The following is a 23,472-nucleotide window of genomic DNA, read 5'->3' on the forward strand; positions in this document are numbered from 1 at the left end:
CGGGGGGTGAAAATAGCCCTAAAATGGTATGTACGCAAAAAAAAAAAAAAAAAACGGCATACTGCCGGTCTCATAGGTCGGCTCCATGCAATGATAGAATTTTTTTATTTTAGGGTGAACCCCCGCTTTAAAGCGGAAGTTCCATTGTTGGGTGGAACTCCGCTTTTTCTTGACACTTATTGCTTACAACTTAGAGCCCTTTCACACTGTGCCGCCCCAAGCGTCGGCGGTAAAATGCCACTATTTTTAGCGGCGCTTTACCGTCGGATTTGCGGCACATTTTGCCATCTAGCGGGGCGCTTTTAACCCCTGCTAGCGGGCGACTCATAGGATTAAAAACGCCATTGGATTTCACTTCCCCTCCAGTGTTATCATTGTGTGGGATGGAAGGTGCGTCTCCTCCGTGCGACATTACAAGTCTAGGCCAAAGTTTTGCACAGAGGCTTCAAATAGTACAGAAGTTGCAACATCCAAAGAAAATTCCTTTCATAAATAATTTATTGCTGGCCTAGATGAGTCGCCGGGAAGGTTGTGTCCTCCCAATGCAGGGAGCTGGGCTCAGGTCTGCACAAAAAGAAAAACACACAACACAGTCAAGACTAAGATTTAAAGTGCAGTAAAACCTCGGATTGCGAGCAAAATACCGAAACACTTTTCACCAAGAAATGCCGAAGACTTTACCACCACTTTAATACAGAATAAGAAAGATCAGATTTTTTTCTCAGCTGATGAATTTGGGGTCTGCATCTTACTTGCAGAGCAGATAGTGACGGAAGCAGAGGATTCTGGGACGGTTACAAGCGCATTGTGACGCTACGTGGAAGATTTTTCTTTCTCGCTAAAACAATTTCTGCATTTTGTGCATAAAAAATAAAAATAAAAAAATCATTGTGCCACAATGTTGCCTCCGCTTCCATTGCGGAACAGAAGAGGTGGCGCTCTTTATTGCACGGCGCCCGCATCGTATCCATGGATACGGCCCAATCATTCGCCGGTCATCGCTTGGTTATCCTCTCCACATCTGGATCCAGTTCTAATTATTTTCTTGGTAGAGCTGGCAAGGCGGGCGTAGCTCTCGGGATTGTAGTCCATGCGGGGTTTGTCCGGGGTCAGGAGAGGGACGGCGTCCTGGGTGGTCTGGAGGAGCAGCGGCGGGCGGCGCAGGCTGTCTCCTTGTCTCAGGGTGTCAGGGAGGCTCTTCCTTTTGGTCTCGGGCAGCAGAAGGAGGCTGAGGACGGACAGGATACAGAAAGAGGAGAGGACGACATGGAACAGGAAGAAACCGGATTTCTGCTGGAGGATGATGATGGGGAGGGCGGCTCGACCCAACATGCTGATTCCCAGGATCAGACCGAGGCCGGAACCCCTGAACAGCGACAAGGAGAAAAAATAAATCAGCTACAAACTCAGAAAAGAAGAGCAAATGTTCAAAAGATCGAAAGTTCAGAGATCCAAATCACCAAAAGGATACAAGCTCGTTCCCGAAGTGCTAAGTAGGGGGGGCGCCAAATGGAAATTTTGGTGCCAAAACCGAAAATGAAGAATTCAGGAGGCCAAAAAACGAAAATGACGGTTTTTAAAAAATATTTTTATACATTTTAAATAAAATTTATACAGAACACGTCGCTAATAGTATTAGCAAAATTTCCCCACCCCCACCAAAAAGTGTTTTACACCAGAGCTGTACAATGCCAGCCAAAAAGAGAATTGCCATTTTTTTTGCTTAAAATAAAGATCACTAAAATCTTTTACATTTATACAAAAGAAATTTGGGCCAACGTTACTGCGTAGTTTTTTGTTTCTTTTTATTTATTAAAGTATTTTTCCCCCAAAAAAATTGCATTTGAAAGACCGCTGCGCAAATACGGTGCAACATAAAATATTGCAACAACCGCCATGTTATTCTCTAGGGTCTCTACTAATATATTTATTATTTATTTATATTTATTACTTATATTATAATATATATATATATATATATATATATATATATATATATATATATATATATATATATATATATATATATATAAATAAATATAAAATAATATAATATATGTTTGGGGGTTCTAAGTAATTTTCTAGCAAAAATAAATAAATGATTTTAACTTGAAAACAACTGTCAGAAAAATGTTAAACTTTCCCAATTTACATGGAGAAGTTCATTCCTTTGATGTAAAAGACAAACGGATACAATGTTTAGACTTCACATTCCACTGATAGAATGTTCTCAAAACGTGGCAGACTGCCCGGACTTTGGGCCAAGAGCAGAGAGAAAATTCTTTGCGTACCAAAGATGGTGAAACCCGGTGTCAAGATCGCAACTGAAAAAAATAAATCGTGAGAACGATTCTTGACGATTAATCGCGCAGCTCTATGTACCGCCCACCCCAACCAAGTCAGGGGAAAGCGCTTAGGAGGATCAGTGTTACAACATGGAATATTCATTTGCTGTTGTAACACACCTGGGTGGGCGCCGGTCGCATCCTCTGCACCCCGAGACCACCCTGTTTTGAAGTCTATTAGAGCCTCTGGATTCTAATCAGGTGTCTGTTTTGGTGTTATGGGGTTGGGCTGAGTGCACCCGCAGTAGCACAGATAGAGGGGGCAGAAGCACATATAGGAGGGGCAGTAACACATATAGAGGAGGCAGTAGCACATATAGGAGGGGCAGTAGCACATATAGGAGGGGGCAGTAGCACATATAGAGGGGGCAGTAGCAGAAGGGGGCAGAAGCACATATAGGAGGGGGCAGTAGCACATATAGGAGGGGCAGTAGCACATATAGGAGGGGGCAGTAGCACATATAGAGGGGGCAGTAGCAGAAGGGGGCAGAAGCACATATAGGAGGGGGCAGTAGCACATATAGGAGGGGACAGTAGCACATATAGAGGGGGCAGTAGCACATATAGAGGGGGCAGTAGCAGAAGGGGGCAGAAGCACATATAGGAGGGGGCAGTAGCACATATAGGAGGGGGCAGAAGCACATATAGAGGGGGGCAGTAGCACATATAGAGAGGGGCAGTAGCACATGTAGGAGGGGGCAGTAGCACATATAGAGGGGGCAGTAGCACATATAGAGGGGGCAGTAGCACATGTAGGAGGGGGCAGTAGCACATGTAGGAGGGGGCAGTAGCACATGTAGGAGGGGGCAGTAGCACATGTAGGAGGGGGCAGAAGCACATATAGGAGGGGGCAGAAGCACATATAGAGGGGGCAGAAGCACATATAGAGGGGGCAGAAGCACATATAGAGGGGGGCAGTAGCACATATAGAGGGGGGGCAGTAGCACATATAGAGGGGGGCAGTAGCACATATAGAGGGGGCAGTAGCACATGTAGGAGGGGGCAGTAGCACATGTAGGAGGGGGCAGTAGCACATGTAGGAGGGGGCAGTAGCACATGTAGGAGGGGGCAGAAGCACATGTAGGAGGGGGCAGAAGCACATATAGAGGGGGCAGTAGCACATATAGAGGGGGGCAGAAGCACATGTAGGAGGGGGCAGTAGCACATGTAGGAGGGGGCAGCAGCACATGTAGGAGGGGGCAGTAGCACATATAGAGGGGGCAGTAGCACATATAGAGGGGGCAGTAGCACATATAGGAGGGGGCAGAGGCACATATAGGAGGGGGGCAGTAGCACATATAGAGGGGGGCAGTAGCACATATAGAGGGGGGCAGTAGCACATATAGGAGGGGGCAGAAGCACATATAGAGGGGTGCAGTAGCACATATAGGAGGGGGCAGAAGCACATATAGAGGGGGGCAGTAGCACATATAGAGGGGGGCAGTAGCACATATAGGAGGGGGCAGTAGCACATATAGGAGGGGGCAGTAGCACATATAGAAGGTAGGCAGTAGCACAGATAGAGGGGGCAGTAGCACAGATAGAGGGGGCAGTAGCACAGATAGAGGGGGCAGCAGCACAGATAGAGGAGGCAGCAGCACAGATAGAGGGGGCAGTAGCACAGATAGAGGGGTCAGTAGCACATATAGGATGGGGCAGTAGCACATATAGAGGGGGGCAGTAGCACATATAGAGAGGGGCAGTAGCACATATATAGAGAGGGGCAGTATCACATATAGAGGGGGCAGTAGCACATATAGAGGGGGCAGTAGCACATATAGAGGGGGCAGAAGCACATATAGAGGGGGGCAGTAGCACATATAGAGGGGGGCAGTAGCACATATAGAGGGGGCAGTAGCACATATAGGAGGGGGCAGAAGCACATATAGAGGGGGCAGTAGCACATATAGGAGGGGGCAGTAGCACATATAGAGGGGGCAGTAGCACATATAGAGAGGGGCAGTAGCACATATAGAGGGGGCAGTAGCACATATAGAGGGGGCAGAAGCACATATAGGAGGGGGCAGAAGCACATATAGAGGGGGCAGTAGCACATATAGGAGGGGGCAGTAGCACATATAGAGGGGGGCAGTAGCACATATAGGAGGGGGCAGTAGCACATATAGGAGGGGGCAGTAGCACAGATAGAGGGGGCAGTAGCACATATAGAGGGGGCAGAAGCACATATAGGAGGGGGCAGTAGCACATATAGAAGGTAGGCAGTAGCACAGATAGAGGGGGCAGTAGCACAGATAGAGGGGTCAGTAGCACATATAGAGGGGTCAGTAGCACATATAGGATGGGGCAGTAGCACATATAGAGAGGGGCAGTAGCACATATAGAGAGGGGCAGTAGCACATATAGAGGGGGCAGTAGCACATATAGAGGGGGCAGTAGCACATATAGAGGGGGCAGAAGCACATATAGGAGGGGGAAGACACACATATAGAGGGGGCAGAAGCACATATAGAGGGGGGCAGTAGCACATATAGGAGGGGGCAGTAGCACATATAGAGGGGGGCAGTAGCACATATAGAGGGGGCAGTAGCACATATAGAGAGGGGCAGTAGCACATGTAGGAGGGGGCAGTAGCACATATAGAGGGGGCAGTAGCACATATAGGAGGGGGCAGAGGCACATATAGGAGGGGGGCAGTAGCACATATAGAGGGGGGCAGTAGCACATATAGGAGGGGGCAGAAGCACATATAGAGGGGGCAGTAGCACATATAGGAGGGGGCAGTAGCACATATAGAGGGGGGCAGTAGCACATATAGGAGGGGGCAGAAGCACATATAGAGGGGGGCAGTAGCACATATAGAGGGGGGCAGTAGCACATATAGGAGGGGGCAGTAGCACATATAGGAGGGGGCAGTAGCACATATAGAAGGTAGGCAGTAGCACAGATAGAGGGGGCAGAAGCACATAGAGGAGGGGGAAGACGCACATATAGGAGGGGGCAGAAGCACATATAGGAGGGGGCAGTAGCACATATAGAGGGGGGCAGTAGCACATATAGGATGGGGCAGTAGCACATATAGAGAGGGGCAGTAGCACATATAGGATGGGGCAGTAGCACATATAGAGGGGGCAGTAGCACATATAGGATGGGGCAGTAGCACATATAGAGGGGGCAGTAGCACATATAGGATGGGGCAGTAGCACATATAGAGGGGGGCAGTAGCACATATAGAGGGGGCAGTAACACATATAGGAGGGGGCAGTAGCACATATAGAGGGGGCAGCAGCACATATAGAGGGGGCAGTGGCACATATAGGAGGGGGCATTAGCACATATAGGAGGGGGCAGTAGCACATATAGAGGGGCGCAGTAGCAGTTTTCCTCACCGGATGACCGTTGGCAGCACTTCGCTGGCATAGAAGACGCTCAGCATCACCACAGCGTGGGCACAGAGGGAGCCGAGGACAGAGATGGCTATAGAGGCTCCGGAGAAGAGATCTGCACGGGAGAAACAGAAGAGTTACTGAGCCATGAGGTCACATGAAGACGATATAAACATGTATGTTCCGAGCATGGGGTCACGTGAAGACGATATAAACATGTATGTGAAATAGGAAGAAGTTCTGGACAGCCGTACTCCAAAAAATTCGCCTTTTATTCAAAAATACAGGCCACAGCAGAAAGGACAGAAGAGCTGACGCGTTTCACACTATCAAACAGTGCTTAATCATAGCTATAAACATGCATTTACGTGCAAAACGCATGAGCTAAGCACTGTTGAAAGTGTGAAACGCGTCAGCGCTTCTGTCCTATATTCTTGCTGTGGCATGCATGTTTGATATATTTTCGGAGTGCGGCTGATCAGAATTTTCTCTATATTGCATTGCCAGCACCTGAGGAGAGGTTTATTTCCATGGATCACCAATCCGCTTTCCCTGCACTTTGTGGGCGGAGCCGCCTCCCTTTCCTTTGTCTTTTATGTGAAGACATACAACAGCCAATCAGGACAGGAGAGAGATACTTACACTGTGTGAGCGCCAGGAGCAGCAGAGAGCAGAGCCCGGTCATTATGGTGCAGAGCAGGAGAACGGCACGGCGCCCCCAGTGGTTGACAGTGATACAGAGGAATATACAGGCCAGAGCCGCGCTGCCAACCTGCAGAAAGTACGGGACGGACCCCCCCAGGACCATGAGGTTCTCAGCAAAGCACGGCCTGATACCACAGCCAATGAACCTGCAAACAGTAAGAAAGACTTCAGTATCAGCAGTGGTGCCCCCCCCCCTCCCCCCGGGATCTGGACCCATACTGATTGGTTCCAGATCATATGATTAGTATTGATGGCCAATCATAATGACTGTATGGCTTTTATGGGGGGAAAAAAACTTACGTGGCGAATCCCAGAATCAGAGCGTTCTTCCAAATAAGGCGCGTCTTAAAGATGCTGCAAATGCTGTAATACCGCGGCCGGGGAAACCCCTCCCACAGCGAGTCGATTTCTGTAGAAAGACGCAATGAAAAGTCTCAAAACACAACGGTGATAAATATATTCAGTTGGCAGCCCCTCCCCCCTCTCTCTAGGCACTGCCACCTTACTGGGGGGGGGGGTGTTTACTAAAACTGGAGCACACAAAATATGGCGCAGCTCTGCCTAGGAACCAATCAGCTTCCAGGTTTTATTGTCAAAGCTTAATCCCGAAAATCCAAAAACTAAATTCAGAACTAAACAAATTTACACATGTCTAACAAATACATAGAAACATGACAGGGGAGCTGCAGTTCCATATCACAACCTGTAGGTGGCGCCATTACATTGCGTTATCTATTACCCTTTAGGGGCAGAGAGTCCTTACCTGAAAACAGACTGTCCCGACCAGACAGGTCCTCCCGCGTGTCCACGCCATTCGCTCTGGAGAAACCATACAGCTCCGCTTTCAGCTGATTGGCCTGCTGTGTGGCCAGGAGCCAGCGGGGGGATTCTGGGAAGAGCGACCTGAAGCTGTGCGCAAAGAGAAAGCGTTTTACGGGACAACTCCGTCTCCACATCAACAACACTCAATAAAACGTAAGACGAACGGAGGGCCAAAACGTAAGACGAAGAGGGGGGGGCAAACGTAAGACGAAGAGGGGGGGGCCAAACGTAAGACGAAGAGGGGGGGGGGGCAAACGTAAGACGAAGAGGGGGGGGGGCAAACGTAAGACGAAGAGGGGGGGGGGGCCAAACGTAAGACAAAGAGGGGGCCAAACATAGACAAAGAGAGGGCAAAACGTAGAAGAAGAGGGGCCAAACGTAGAAGAAGAGGGGCCAAACGTAGAAGAAGAGGGGGCAAACGTAGGAGAAGAGGGGGCAAACGTAGAAGAAGAGGGGCCAAACGTAGAAGAAGAGGGGGCAGAAGAAGAGGGGGCAAACGCAGAAGAAGAGGGGGCAAACGCAGAAGAAGAGGGGGCAAACGTAGAAGAAGAGGGGGCAAACGCAGAAGAAGAGGGGGCAAACGCAGAAGAAGAGGGGGCAAACGAAGAAGAGGGGGCAAACGTAGAAGAAGAGGGGGCAAACGCAGAAGAAGAGGGGGCAAATGTAGAAGAAGAGGGGCGCAAATGTAGAACCGGGCAAACGTATTGAAGTCAGTGAAGGTGAATCACATCCTACTCCCACCGCCATCACTTGTCTGGGGGGGGGGGGGGGGGAGGGGTTATTGCCCGGATCTCAGGAAAGAACCCATTAAAAGGATCACTTCCGTTACTTACCACCAATAGCTCATTAATAAGGCTAAAAGGCCAGTTATCGCCCCCTGCAGGATCTTCCAGTCACTACACAGAACAGCCAGGCCAGGCAGCAGTAGTTCTCCGCTCAGCCAGAAGAAGCCGGCAATCATCGTTATCATAAGTCGGCGACTCGGCGGGCAAAGCTCCAGCCCTGGGATGGGGAGAATAGAGAAGAGAGATGGTTAGAATGGAGAGGCAATAGAAGTTTGGGTGGTAATTCAATAACCAAAGTGCGTAAAGCTGCCCATGTACCCGACTATCTGCTTTAGAAAGACCAACACCATATAATTATTACCTAAACAATGTACTCAGATGGTTGCCAAATTGTATTATAAAGGAGATTCTATAATCAGACTGTAACATGTATGGGGAGCTTAAGGTTTCACTAGGGGGCGATAAAATGTTCTTCTGACCATGTACAGAGCCTGTTGGAAGGTCTCTGTGCGATCAGCTCCATCTTCCTTTCTCATAGAGCCATGTGTATACTGCTATGTAACACCAAAATTAGTACTACCACCATTTTATTCTCTAGGGGTGTCAGCTTTCAGAAAATAGTCAGTTTTTTTTTAAACGTGTGCAAAAATGGCTCTGGCTTTGAAAGGGTTAAAAGATAAGTTCACCTTCAGGAGCAGGATACACGTTCTACCCCTAAGATTTGTTAGTTTAAAAAAATAAAATAAAAATGTGAGCCGGTCATCATTGTCCATGGCACAGAGGCGAAGGGTACCACCTACCTGAGGTTCCTTACAGCCGCGGCCAGCTTGTAAGAAAGAAAAGAGAAAAAGTAGATGACAAAGAGTGTGGTGATGTTCAATCTCTGGTCACCTCCCCAGCGATCTGCCCACCCACCTGAGAGAGTAAAGGCCCCACCCCATAGAAGGTCCACCCCCCTGAGAGAGGAATAAAGGCCCCACCCCATAGAAGGTCCACCCCCATCTGTCCACCCACCTGAGAGGGGAGTAAAGGCCCCTCCCCATAGAAGGTCCACCCCCATCTGTCCACCCCCCTGAGAGAGGAGTAAAGGCCCCACCCCATAGAAGGTCCACCCCCATCTGACCACCCCCCTGAGAGGGGAGTAAAGGCCCCACCCCATAGAAGGTCCACCCTCCTGAGAGAGGAGTAAAGGCCCCCACCCCATAGAAGGTCCACCCCCATCTGTCCACCCACCTGAGAGGGGAGTAAAGGCCCCACCCCATAGAAGGTCCACCCCCCTGAGAGAGGAGTAAAGGCCCCACCCCATAGAAGGTCCACCCCCCTGAGAGAGGAGTAAAGGCCCCACCCCCATAGAAGGTCCACCCCCCTGAGAGAGGAGTAAAGGCCCCACCCCCATAGAAGGTCCACCCCCATCTGTCCACCCACCTGAGAGAGGAGTAAAGGCCCCACCCCATAGAAGGTCCACCCTCCTGAGAGAGGAGTAAAGGCCCCCACCCCATAGAAGGTCCACCCCCATCTGTCCACCCACCTGAGAGGGGAGTAAAGGCCCCACCCCATAGAAGGTCCACCCTCCTGAGAGAGGAGTAAAGGCCCCCACCCCATAGAAGGTCCACCCCCATCTGTCCACCCACCTGAGAGAGGAGTAAAGGCCCCACCCCATAGAAGGTCCACCCCCCTGAGAGAGGAGTAAAGGCCCCACCCCCATAGAAGGTCCACCCCCCTGAGAGAGGAGTAAAGGCCCCACCCCCATAGAAGGTCCACCCCCATCTGTCCACCCACCTGAGAGAGGAGTAAACGCCCCACCCCATAGAAGGTCCACCCCCATCTGTCCACCCACCTGAGAGGGGAGTAAAGGCCCCACCCCATAGAAGGTCCACCCCCATCTGTCCACCCACCTGAGAGAGGAGTAAACGCCCCACCCCCATCTGTCCACCCCCCTGAGAGGGGAGTAAAGGCCCCACCCCCATAGAAGGTCCACCTTGACCACTGCTGGTGTCCTCTGGTGTCATGTTGGATATTTTCTTATTCCAATAAACTTTACTTGGAGCCCACGTGAGGTCCAGCCTTTCTTATTTGGACCCCCCCCATATAAAAAGGTCCAAGTCCCAACTCAAGGAGCAGTAATAAAAAAAAGAAAAGAAAAGAAAAAGAAAAAGAAAAGAAAGAAGAGTGTGTTATATATATTGAGAAATTGAGAGAAAGAAGAAAAAGAGGGAGCACGAGAGAGAGAAAAAAAATAAAATAAAGTCTCTCATTATATTCATAATATTGCTAACAGACAATAACAGTTAATATTATTTATTAATAATACAATTATTTTAATGTTTAATATTATAATGAAACTACTACTAATATTGTAAATATTATTACAGTTAAAATAATGGATTTTAATAATTAGTATCACTATTATTAATCATCATTTTGATTATATTTAGAATAATATATATATATATAAAAAAGGATTATTAAATATTATAAATAGTCAATAGAACATTTACAAAAAAAAGGCAGAAGTATTAAAAAGAGGTGAAGTTTTTTTCTCTCCGGTACATCCCAGAGAATGTGATCGGGTGATCGGTTCCTTTAAGAAATGATGTAATTTTTGGACGCACAAAGCTCTTGGCGTTGAAGTGAATTTGGCGATCGTCCTGCGACTACATCCTATGTTCCATCCCCCACCCTGCATTTCACATCTCCTTCACAAAGTTAAAAGCATACACGCCCCCCACCCAAAGCAAACACCAAGGTGAAGAGGGGGAGGGGGGGGGCTCGCCGCTTTCCTTCATTACAGTAAACATACGATCGCACTCACTGGCTATGTACAGCGACAGGAAGATTCCAGCCAGACCTGCTCCGAAGCCGGCCTGGAGGGGGAGGAAGCTGAGGAATCCCGGGGAAAAACATAAGGCCACTCCAAGGGGCAGCGCCACCACCAGGGCGCTAATAAACGCATTGCGCCGTCCAAACCTGTAAAAAAAAAAAAGGGAGACCCCAGGTGAGAAATACACCAATAACAACACAGGATTTATATCAAATTGTCCTACTTAATAATTTCAATGCTTCCGAGCATGCGCCGACTTGATTCCGAGCATGCGTGGGTTTTTCTCTGTTGGAGTTGCACACCGACGATAGGAAATTCGTATCGTCCCCGTCCCCCCCCCCCCCATCAGAAAAACAAAAACATGTTCTATTTCTAAACACCGACAGAAAAAAGTCTGAGGGGGCCCCCACACACGCGCCGGCGCCTCCGTGACCGCGTCGGCGGGACCCGGTCGCTGGGTTTGGGGGTTCCAAGTGATTTTCTAGCAGAAAATAAAGGATCTTTACTTGTAAGCGACACATGTCAGAAAAGATAAAGGCCCGGATTCACAGAGAGCAAGGCGCACGCTACGCCGCCGTAGAGCACACACCGTACGGCACGCCAACGCAGCGCAGAGAGGCAAGCAATGCATTCAGCAAGCCAGTGCTCCGAACGCTGCGCCAGCGTGTCGTGGGTTTCGAAGGCGTACGTCGGCGTATGTGGAAGTGGGCGTGATCCCATGCAAATGATGGGCCGAGCGCCAGATACGTATCACGAACTGCGCATGAGCCGTGACGTGGACGCATACACAGCACCCCCTGCTCACAACCACGCCGGCACAACTGCCTAAGCTACGCCGGATCACCGCGTACGCCGTGAACATAACGTACGCCCAGCCAGACACACGTCCGACGCACAATATGCCGGCTTGTGTTCCCTGGTGCAGACCTGTTGCACCTCATTTATGGGGAAAAACTGTGAGGAGTCACCTACCCGTCACAGATGGGAGGAGTCACTAAACCTGTCACAGATGGGAGGAGTCACTAAACCTGTCACAGATGGGAGGAGTCACTAAACCTGTCACAGATGGGAGGAGTCACTAAACCTGTCACAGATGGGAGGAGTCACTAAACCTGTCACAGATGGGAGGAGTCACTAAACCTGTCACAGATGGGAGGAGTCACTAAACCTGTCACAGATGGGAGGAGTCACTAAACCTGTCACAGATGGGAGGAGTCACTAAACCTGTCACAGATGGGAGGAGTCACTAAACCTGTCACAGATGGGAGGAGTCACTAAACCTGTCACAGATGGGAGGAGTCACCTACCTGTCACAGATGGGAGGAGTCACCTACCTGTCACAGATGGGAGGAGTCACTAAACCTGTCACAGATGGGAGGAGTCACTAAACCTGTCACAGATGGGAGGAGTCACCTACCTGTCACAGATGGGAGGAGTCACCTACCTGTCACAGATGGGAGGAGTCACCTACCCGTCACAGATGGGAGGAGTCACTAAACCTGTCACAGATGGGAGGAGTCACCTACCTGTCACAGATGGGAGGAGTCACCTACCTGTCACAGATGGGAGGAGTCACCTACCTGTCACAGATGGGAGGAGTCACCTACCAGTCACAGATGGGAGGAGTCACCTACCCGTCACAGATGGGAGGAGTCACCTACCCGTCACAGATGTGAGGAGTCACCTACCCGTCACAGATGTGAGGAGTCACCTACCCGTCACAGATGTGAGGAGTCACCTACCCGTCACAGATGTGAGGAGTCACCTACCCGTCACAGATGTGAGGAGTCACCTACCCGTCACAGATGTGAGGAGTCACCTACCTGTCACAGATGGGAGGAGTCACCTACCCGTCACAGATGGGAGGAGTCACCTACCTGTCACAGATGGGAGGAGTCACCTACCTGTCACAGATGGGAGGAGTCACCTACCCGTCACAGATGGGAGGAGTCACCTACCCGTCACAGATGTGAGGAGTCACCTACCCGTCACAGATGTGAGGAGTCACCTACCCGTCACAGATGTGAGGAGTCACCTACCCGTCACAGATGTGAGGAGTCACCTACCCGTCACAGATGTGAGGAGTCACCTACCCGTCACAGATGTGGGGAGTCACCTACCTGTCACAGATGGGAGGAATCACCTACCTGTCACAGATGGGAGGAGTCACCTACCTGTCACAGATGGGAGGAGTCACCTACCTGTCACAGATGGGAGGAGTCACCTACCCGTCACAGATGGGAGGAGTCACCTACCCGTCACAGATGGGAGGGGTCACCTGTCACAGGTGGGAGGGGTCACCTACCTGTCACAGGTGGGAGGGGTCACCTACCTGTCACAGGTGGGAGGAGTCACCTACCTGTCACAGATGGGAGGAGTCACCTACCTGTCACAGATGGGAGGAGTCACCTACCTGTCACAGATGCAGCCAAATACGATGCAACCAAACAGCCAGCCGGACAGGTAGCAGATCTGCGCCAGCGGCACCTTCCATCCATCGTCACATACGAGGTCCCACTGAGAACAGAACAAACTGTAAGAGCGGAGGGACTGCCCACCGTGCCACCTTCACCCACCAACAACTGAGCGCAACATACAGAGGCTTTGAGATAAAGTTTTATATTTATAACTTTTCAAATTGTTATTTTCAAACTATTTTAGTGCAAATAGCATCTTTGTTTTACAAATAAACATTTAATATGTGCGATAAAGGACTCCCAGAGCACTATGGGGTAGCTAAAGAGTAGCACCCCATCAATACAACCTCATCAATGCCCATCAGTACAACCTCATCAATGCCCACCAGTACCTCCCATCAAGACAACCTCATCAATGCCCATCAGTACTGTACCGCACATCAATGCCCATCAGTACAACCTCATCAATGCCCATCAGTGCCGCCTCTTATTTGCAAAATTTCATAAAGTTTTTTTTACATTTTGGGTCTTTTTGCACCTGGCACCAGGTGCGAGCAATTCCTTTTGCCCGACGCAACGAACATGCAGTTCCAGACGCCGGGCAGCTGGTTTAAAATACTGGCTCCTAACTTTAGCTGGTTCCTAAATTCAAAGCATATATATGGGGGGGGGGGGGGGGTGAGGTGCACACCATGTGACTTAAGGGGGGGGGGGGGTACAGCTTAACCCGGAGTTTGGATTTAAAATACTGCACCTGCAGAGCATTGCAACTGCGATCGGTGCGTCAAACACCCACCATTGTATTCTCCAGGGCCTCTGCTATAGAAAACAGATGTAATGTTTGGAGGTTCTGAGTAACTTTCTAACAAAATAAATGTTGATTTCTACATGTAGGAGAGAAATGTCGGTCTTGGCCCCGGGGAGAGGTGGGAAGGGCGGAGCTGATTGGCTCGGGGGAGAGGTGGGAAGGGCGGAGCTGATTGGCCCGGGGGAGAGGTGGGAAGGGCGGAGCTGATTGGTTCGGGGGGAAGGGCAGAGCTGATTGGTCCGGGGGAAGTTTGGCAGACCTGCTCTCCCGTGATCAGCAGAGACGCCCCGAGGCCAGTGAGGTGTGTGCCTACGTCTGCCACGTGTCTACCTAACCTGTTCCCTGCTGAAGAGCCCGGGGCCAAATCTGCCTTCCCAGGGGCCCCAAACTACCAGCAGATGAAGGTCTGCCTTCTAAAAATCCCTTTATATTGCTGCTATGATCTGACTTCATGATAGAGGGGGGGGGGGGGGCTACATTCATTCTCCTTGGCCCCCCCTCTCTGTAGGAATGTAGCCCCCCCTCTTGGTCCCCCTGTATGTAGGAATGTAGCCCCCCCTCTCTTGGTCCCCCTGTATGTAGGAATGTAGCCCCCCTCTCTTGGTCCCCCTGTATGTAGGAATGTAGCCCCCCCCTCTCTTGGTCCCCCTGTATGTAGGAATGTAGCCCCCCCCTCTCTTGGTCCCCCTGTATGTAGGAATGTAGCCCCCCCCTCTCTTGGTCCCCCTGTATGTAGGAATGTAGCCCCCCCCCTCTCTTGGTCCCCCTGTATGTAGGAATGTAGCCCCCCTCTCTTGGTCCCCCTGTATGTAGGAATGTAGCCCCCCCTTCTCTTGGTCCCCCTGTATGTAGGAATGTAGCCCCCCCCTCTCTTGGTCCCCCTGTATGTAGGAATGTAGCCCCCCCCCTCTCTTGGTCCCCCTGTATGTAGGAATGTAGCCCCCCCTCTCTTGGTCCCCCTGTATGTAGGAATGTAGCCCCCCCCTCTCTTGGTCTCCCTGTATGTAGGAATGTAGCCCCCCCTCTCTTGGTCCCCCTGTAGGTAGGAATGTAGCCCCCCCCCCTCTCTTGGTCCCCCTGTATGTAGGAATGTAGCCCCCCCTCTCTTGGTCCTCCTGTAAGTAGGAATGTAGCCCCCCTCTCTTGGTCCCCCTGTATGTAGGAATGTAGCCCCCCTGCCTTGGTCCCCCTGTATGTAGGAATGTAGCCCCCCTCTCTTGGTCCCCCTGTATGTAGGAATGTAGCCCCCCTCTCTTGGTCCCCCTGTACAGAGGAATGTAGCCCCCCCTCTCTTGGTCCCCCTGTATGTAGGAATGTGGCCCCCCCTCTCTTGGTCCCCCTGTATGTAGGAATGTAGCCCCCCCCTCTCTTGGTCCCCCTGTATGTAGGAATGTAGCCCCCCCTCTCTTGGTCCCCCTGTATGTAGGAATGTAGCCCCCCCTCTCTTGGTCCCCCTGTATGTAGGAATGTAGCCCCCCCTCTCTTGGTCCCCCTGTATGTAGGAATGTGGCCCCCCCTCTCTTGGTCCCCCTGTATGTAGGAATGTAGCCCCCCCTCTCTTGGTTCCCCTGTATGTAGGAATGTAGCCCCCCCCTCTCTTGGTCCCCCTGTATGTAGGAATGTAGCCCCCCCTCTCTTGGTCCCCCTGTATGTAGGAATGTAGCCCCCCCTTCTCTTGGTCCCCCTGTATGTAGGAATGTAGCCCCCCCTCTCTTGGTCCCCCTGTATGTAGGAATGTAGCCCCCCTCTCTTGGTCCCCCTGTATGTAGGAATGTAGCCCCCCCTCTTGGTCCCCCTGTATGTAGGAATGTAGCCCCCCCTCTCTTGGTCCCCCTGTATGTAGGAATGTAGCCCCCCCCTCTCTTGGTCCCCCTGTATGTAGGAATGTAGCCCCCCCTCTCTTGGTCCCCCTGTATGTAGAAATGTAGCCCCCCTCTCTTGGTCCCCCTGTATGTAGGAATGTAGCCCCCCCTTCTCTTGGTCCCCCTGTATGTAGGAATGTAGCCCCCCTCTCTTGGTCCCCCTGTATGTAGGAATATAGCCCCCCTCTCTTGGTCCCCCTGTATGTAGGAATGTAGCCCCCCCTTCTCTTGGTCCCCCTGTATGTAGGAATGTAGCCCCCCCCTCTCTTGGTCCCCCTGTATGTAGGAATGTAGCCCCCCCCCTCTCTTGGTCCCCCTGTATGTAGGAATGTAGCCCCCCTCTCTTGGTCCCCCTGTATGTAGGAATGTAGCCCCCCCTTCTCTTGGTCCCCCTGTATGTAGGAATGTAGCCCCCCCTCTCTTGGTCCCCCTGTATGTAGGAATGTAGCCCCCCCCTCTCTTGGTCTCCCTGTATGTAGGAATGTAGCCCCCCCTCTCTTGGTCCCCCTGTAGGTAGGAATGTAGCCCCCCCCCCCTCTCTTGGTCCCCCTGTATGTAGGAATGTAGCCCCCCCTCTCTTGGTCCTCCTGTAAGTAGGAATGTAGCCCCCCTCTCTTGGTCCCCCTGTATGTAGGAATGTAGCCCCCCTGCCTTGGTCCCCCTGTATGTAGGAATGTAGCCCCCCTCTCTTGGTCCCCCTGTATGTAGGAATGTAGCCCCCCTCTCTTGGTCCCCCTGTACAGAGGAATGTAGCCCCCCCTCTCTTGGTCCCCCTGTATGTAGGAATGTGGCCCCCCCTCTCTTGGTCCCCCTGTATGTAGGAATGTAGCCCCCCCTTCTCTTGGTCCCCCTGTATGTAGGAATGTAGCCCCCCCTCTCTTGGTCCCCCTGTATGTAGGAATGTAGCCCCCCCTCTCTTGGTCCCCCTGTATGTAGGAATGTAGCCCCCCCTCTCTTGGTCCCCCTGTATGTAGGAATGTGGCCCCCCCTCTCTTGGTCCCCCTGTATGTAGGAATGTAGCCCCCCTCTCTTGGTCCCCCTGTATGTAGGAATGTAGCCCCCCTCTCTTGGTCCCCCTGTACAGAGGAATGTAGCCCCCCCTCTCTTGGTCCCCCTGTATGTAGGAATGTGGCCCCCCCTCTCTTGGTCCCCCTGTATGTAGGAATGTAGCCCCCCCTTCTCTTGGTCCCCCTGTATGTAGGAATGTAGCCCCCCCTCTCTTGGTCCCCCTGTATGTAGGAATGTAGCCCCCCCTCTCTTGGTCCCCCTGTATGTAGGAATGTAGCCCCCCCTCTCTTGGTCCCCCTGTATGTAGGAATGTGGCCCCCCCTCTCTTGGTTCCCCTGTATGTAGGAATGTAGCCCCCCCCTCTCTTGGTCCCCCTGTATGTAGGAATGTAGCCCCCCCTCTCTTGGTCCCCCTGTATGTAGGAATGTAGCCCCCCCTTCTCTTGGTCCCCCTGTATGTAGGAATGTAGCCCCCCCTCTCTTGGTCCCCCTGTATGTAGGAATGTAGCCCCCCTCTCTTGGTCCCCCTGTATGTAGGAATGTAGCCCCCCCTCTTGGTCCCCCTGTATGTAGGAATGTAGCCCCCCCTCTCTTGGTCCCCCTGTATGTAGGAATGTAGCCCCCCCCTCTTGGTCCCCCTGTATGTAGGAATGTAGCCCCCCCTCTCTTGGTCCCCCTGTATGTAGGAATGTAGCCCCCCCTCTCTTGGTCCCCTGTATGTAGGAATGTAGCCCCCCCTCTTGGTCCCCCTGTATGTAGGAATGTGGCCCCCCCTCTCTTGGTCCCCCTGTATGTAGGAATGTAGCCCCCCCTTCTCTTGGTCCCCCTGTATGTAGGAATGTAGCCCCCCCCTCTCTTGGTCCCCCTGTATGTAGGAATGTAGCTCCCCCCTCTCTTAGTCCCCTTGTATGTAGGAATGTAGCCCCCCCTCTCTTGGTCCCCCTGTATGTAGGAATGTAGCCCCCCCTCTCTTAGTCCCCTTGTATGTAGGAATGTAGCCCCCCCCCTCTTGGTCCCCCTGTATGTAGGAATGTAGCCCCCCCCTCTTGGTCCCCCTGTATGTAGGAATGTAGCCCCCCTCTCTTGGTCCCCCTGTATGTAGGAATGTAGTCCCCCTCTCTTGGCCCCCCTGTATGTAGGAATGTAGCCCCCCTCTCTTGGTCCCCCTGTATGTAGGAATGTAGCCCCCCCTCTCTTGGTCCCCCTGTATGTAGGAATGTAGCCCCCCCTCTCTTGGTCCCCCTGTATGTAGGAATGTAGCCCCCCCCCTCTTGGTCCCCCTGTATGTAGGAATGTAGCCCCCCCCCTCTTGGTCCCCCTGTATGTAGGAATGTAGCCCCCCCCCCTCTTGGTCCCCCTGTATGTAGGAATGTAGCCCCCCCTCTCTTGGTCCCCCTGTATGTAGGAATGTAGCCCCCCCTTCTCTTGGTCCCCCTGTATGTAGGAATGTAGCCCCCCCTCTCTTGGTCCCCCTGTATGTAGGAATGTAGCCCCCCCTCTCTTGGTCCCCCTGTATGTAGGAATGTAGCCCCCCCTCTTGGGTCCCCCTGTATGTAGGAATGTAGCCCCCCCTCTCTTGGTCCCCCTGTATGTAGGAATGTAGCCCCCCCTCTTGGGTCCCCCTGTATGTAGGAATGTAGCCCCCCCTCTCTTGGTCCCCCTGTATGTAGGAATGTAGCCCCCCTCTCTTGGTCCCCCTGTATGTAGGAATGTAGCCCCCCTCTCTTGGTCCCCCTGTATGTAGGAATGTAGCCCCCCCTCTCTTGGTCCCCCTGTATGTAGGAATGTAGCCCCCCTCTCTTGGTCCCCCTGTATGTAGGAATGTAGCCCCCCCTCTCTTGGTCCCCCTGTATGTAGGAATGTAGCCCCCCCCCTCTCTTGGTCCCCCTGTATGTAGGAATGTAGCCCCCCCTCTCTTGGTCCCCCTGTATGTAGGAATGTAGCCCCCCTCTCTTGGTCCCCCTGTATGTAGGAATGTAGCCCCCCTCTCTTGGTCCCCCTGTATGTAGGAATGTAGCCCCCTCTCTTGGCCCCCCTGTATGTAGGAATGTAGCCCCCTCTCTTGGTCCCCCTGTATGTAGGAATGTAGCCCCCCTCTCTTGGTCCCCCTGTATGTAGGAATGTAGCCCCCGTCTCTTGGTCCCCCTGTATGTAGGAATGTAGCCCCCCTCTCTTGGTCCCCCTGTATGTAGGAATGTAGCCCCCCCTCTCTTGGTCCCCCTGTATGTAGGAATAAAGCCCCCCCCCTCTCTTGGTCCCCCTGTATGTAGGAATGTAGCCCCCCCTCTCTTGGTCCCCCTGTATGTAGGAATGTAGCCCCCCTCTTGGTCCCCCTGTATGTAGGAATGTAGCCCCCCCTCTCTTGGTCCCCCTGTATGTAGGAATGTAGCCCCCCCTCTCTTGGTCCCCCTGTATGTAGGAATGTAGCCCCCCTCTCTTGGTTCCCCTGTATGTAGGAATGTAGCCCCCCCCTCTCTTGGTTCCCCTGTATGTAGGAATGTAGCCCCCCCCTCTCTTGGTCCCCCTGTATGTAGGAATGTAGCCCCCCTCTTGGTCCCCCTGTATGTAGGAATGTAGCCCCCCGTATGGTCTCTCACCTAGTTGGGGGCGGGATCTCTCACCTCGGTAGGGGCGGGGTCTCTCCTATAGTTGGGGGCGGGGTCTCTCCTATAGTTGGGGGCGGGGGTCTCTCACCTGGGTGGGGGCGGAGTCTGACCTAGTTGGGGGCGGGGTCTCTCACCTGGGTGGGGGCGGGGTCTGACCTAGTTGGGGGCGGGGTCTCTCCCCTGGGTGGGGGCGGGGTCTCTCCTATGAATGGGGCAGGGTCTCTCACCTGGGTGGGGGAGGGGTCTCTCACCTGGGTGGGGGCGGGCTCTCTCACCTGGGTGGGGTTTATCCCCTGGGTGGGGGCGGGGTCTCTCCTATGAATGGGGGCGGGCTCTCTCACCTGGGTGGGGTTTATCCCCTGGGTGGGGGCGGGGTCTCTCCTATGAATGGGGCGGGGTCTCCCCCCTGGGTGGGGGCGGGGTCTCTGACCTAATAGGGGGCGGGGTCTCTCACCTGGGTGGGGGCGGGGTCTGACCTAGTTGGGGGGCGGGGTCTCTCCTATGAATGGGGCGGGGTCTCTCACCTGGGTGACGATGGTCTCCTCCAGCCAGCAGGTGTCGGTGTAATTCTCGGTCCGGTTCCCGCACTCCTCTCTCTGGCACCCCGGACCCCCTCCGCTCAGGATGGAGGAGGAGAAGGAGAGGGCGAGGAGCACGTTGGGGATCCAGGAGACGGCGGCCACCACCCGGGTGTACCGACCGAAGCCGCCCGCCAGCGGCCACACTCTGCCATCGAAATCCATGAGAGGATCTAATCTCCGCCCTCCGATCACCGACTACAACCCCCAACATCCCCCAGACACGTCATCATCCCGGGAGAGGCCGCTGTCCGTAATGTCTGTCTACCGGTCACCACCAGCCGCATTCCCGCACCCGCTCCGCCCACACCAAGGCCACTCCGCCCATCACACAGATCCGCTCCGCCCACACCAAGGCCACTCCGCCCATCACACAGATCCGCTCCGCCCACACCAAGGCCACTCCGCCCATCACACAGATCGGCCCCGCCCACCGAGAGCTTTGCTGAGATAAACCTCATTACCCTTCTATCAGAGGCACCGCCCATCACTCTGCCCCCTTCTATCAGAGGCACCGCCCACTACCCCCATAACTCTGCCCCCTTCTATCAGAGGCACCGCCCATCACTCTGCCCCCTTCTATCAGAGGCACCGCCCACCAACCCCATAACTCTGCCCCTTCTATCAGAGGCACCGCCCACCAACCCCATAACTCTGCCCCCTTCTATCAGAGGCACCGCCCACCACCCCATAACTCTGCCCCCTTCTATCAGAGGCACCGCCCACCACCCCATAACTCTGCCCCTTCTATCAGAGGCACCGCCCACCACCCCATAACTCTGCCCCTTCTATCAGAGGCACCGCCCATCACTCTGCCCCCTTCTATCAGAGGCACCGCCCACTACCCCCATAACTCTGCCCCCTTCTATCAGAGGCACCGCCCATCACTCTGCCCCCTTCTATCAGAGGCACCGCCCATCACTCTGCCCCCTTCTATCAGAGGCACCGCCCATCACTCTGCCCCCTTCTATCAGAGGCACCGCCCACCACCCCATAACTCTGCCCCCTTCTATCAGAGGCACCGCCCATCACTCTGCCCCTTCTATCAGAGGCACCGCCCACCACCCCATAACTCTGCCCCCTTCTATCAGAGGCACCGCCCATCACTCTGCCCCCTTCTATCAGAGGCACCGCCCACTACCCCCATAACTCTGCCCCCTTCTATCAGAGGCACCGCCCACCAACCCCATAACTCTGCCCCTTCTATCAGAGGCACCGCCCACCACCCCATAACTCTGCCCCCTTCTATCAGAGGCACCGCCCACCACCCCATAACTCTGCCCCCTTCTATCAGAGGCACCGCCCATCACTCTGCCCCCTTCTATCAGAGGCACCGCCCACTACCCCCATAACTCTGCCCCCTTCTATCAGAGGCACCGCCCATCACTCTGCCCCCTTCTATCAGAGGCACCGCCCACCAACCCCATAACTCTGCCCCTTCTATCAGAGGCACCGCCCACCACCCCATAACTCTGCCCCCTTCTATCAGAGGCACCGCCCATCACTCTGCCCCCTTCTATCAGAGGCACCGCCCACTACCCCCATAACTCTGCCCCCTTCTATCAGAGGCACCGCCCATCACTCTGCCCCCTTCTATCAGAGGCACCGCCCACCAACCCCATAACTCTGCCCCTTCTATCAGAGGCACCGCCCACCACCCCATAACTCTGCCCCCTTCTATCAGAGGCACCGCCCATCACTCTGCCCCCTTCTATCAGAGGCACCGCCCACTACCCCCATAACTCTGCCCCCTTCTATCAGAGGCACCGCCCATCACTCTGCCCCCTTCTATCAGAGGCACCGCCCACCAACCCCATAACTCTGCCCCTTCTATCAGAGGCACCGCCCACCAACCCCATAACTCTGCCCCTTCTATCAGAGGCGCCGCCCACCACCTCATAACTCTGCCCCCTTCTATCAGAGGCGCCGCCCACCACCTCATAACTCTGCCCCCTTCTATCAGAGGCACCACCCACCACCTCATAACTCTGCCCCCTTCTATCAGAGGCACCGCCCACCACCCCATAACTCTGCCCCCTTCTATCAAAGGCACCGCCCACCACTTCCATAACTCTGCCCCCTTCTATCAAAGGCACCGCCCACCACCCCATAACTCTGCCCCCTTCTACCAGAGGCACCGCCCACCAACCCCATAACTCTGCCCCTTCTATCAGAGGCACCGCCCACCACCTCATAACTCTGCCCCCTTCTATCAAAAGCCCGCCCACTACCCCCATAACTCTGCCCCCTTCTATCAAAAGCCCGCCCACCAACCCCATAACTCTGCCCCTTCTATCAGAGGCACCGCCCACCACCTCATAACTCTGCCCCCTTCTATCAAAAGCCCGCCCACCACTACCATAACTCTGCCCCCTTCTATCAGAGGCGCCGCCCACCACCTCATAACTCTGCCCCCTTCTACCAGAGGCACCGCCCACCACTTCCATAACTCTGCCCCCTTCTATCAGAGGCACCGCCTACCACGCCCATAACCCCGCCCCTTGGAACATCCCACACATAGAATGGTCTCAGCAAAATTAGGACCACCCACTCCTCCAGACAAACTCCACCCATCAAGGCAGTTATATATTTGCATAGCTCCTCCCTGGTTGTGGAGACCAGTCCTGCAATGTTTCCCATGTACAGCCCCTCCCACCAGCCATGATCTGCCTGCATTGCATAGAGAAGCACAGAGACCCAGTGATGACATCACCGGATCTATAATTAGGAATGTACTGACAATGGAATGGATTTTTATTTAGGATGTTGGGAGAGCAGAGATGGAAAACAAGAAGCAGATAACAATATTCCAATCTAGCGAATCAATTCTGACTTTTTTCCATCTGTAAGGAAACATTTTTACTTGGAAAAAAAAAAGCATCCCCTCCAGGTGAAGTCACTGAAAGACATTTTACAAACGTTTTCTGATGACTGTTACCTGCTTCTGTCCTGGAGGTATTAACGTACATAGAAGGCTCCGCCTTCACTGCGATCACATGATCAGACTGCGTGCTGGAAGAAGAAAAGCTGCATTCTGAGTCTCGGGGCCCATTCACACCATGGCAGTGCAATAGAGCATTAAAGCCCCACTCTGGGCAAAAACAAACTTTTAATCACCCCCCCCCCGCCTCCCCCCATCCGCCTGTTGTCTTTTTCCTTTCCTGCTGAGTGACATCATCCTCATCTCTCTCCTGAGAGGACCCCAATGGCAGCTATGTAATAGGAGATATCCACATCTGACAGGCAGTGACATGGACACCTAAAGATGAGCCCTACCAGGAAGTAAACAAAAGAGCAGAAGGCCCAGGTCATGTAATATAAAGTGTCCACATCTGACAGGCAGTGACCTGGACACCTATAGAAGGGCCCTTC

General features: G+C 53.2%; 1 protein-coding gene across 1 annotated transcript; it reads right to left on the reverse strand.

The window, feature by feature from the left end:
* Window positions 1-480: 480 nt before the first annotated feature.
* SLC22A31 (solute carrier family 22 member 31) lies at window positions 481-20,420 on the reverse strand. The gene is made up of 9 exons (XM_040329615.1): window positions 20,047-20,420; window positions 13,236-13,339; window positions 10,814-10,968; window positions 8,050-8,218; window positions 7,158-7,303; window positions 6,695-6,803; window positions 6,332-6,540; window positions 5,693-5,804; window positions 481-1,366 (listed from the first exon to the last, which is right to left on the reverse strand). The coding sequence occupies exons 1-9, from the start codon at window positions 20,263-20,265 to the stop codon at window positions 985-987; spliced, it is 1,605 nt and encodes a 534-aa protein (XP_040185549.1). The 5' UTR covers window positions 20,266-20,420; the 3' UTR covers window positions 481-984.
* Between the last annotated feature and the right edge of the window lie 3,052 nt (window positions 20,421-23,472).

Source organism: Rana temporaria, chromosome 11 (genome assembly GCF_905171775.1).
Source record: "Rana temporaria chromosome 11, aRanTem1.1, whole genome shotgun sequence".
NCBI classification, from domain to species: Eukaryota; Metazoa; Chordata; class Amphibia; order Anura; family Ranidae; genus Rana; species Rana temporaria.

What these genes read in the sequence shown, in the direction of transcription:
- SLC22A31 (XM_040329615.1), bottom strand. Translation starts at nt 20,265, where the DNA reads ATGGATTTCGATGGCAGAGTGTGGCCGCTGGCGGGCGGCTTCGGTCGG. An exon ending in AGGAGACCATCGTCACCCAG is followed by an intron (nt 13,340 to 20,046) that starts GTGAGAGACCCC and finishes TTCTGTTCTCAG; the next exon opens with TGGGACCTCGTATGTGACGA. An exon ending in CTGATTCTGGGATTCGCCAC is followed by an intron (nt 6,541 to 6,694) that starts GTAAGTTTTTTT and finishes TACTGTTTGCAG; the next exon opens with GTTCATTGGCTGTGGTATCA.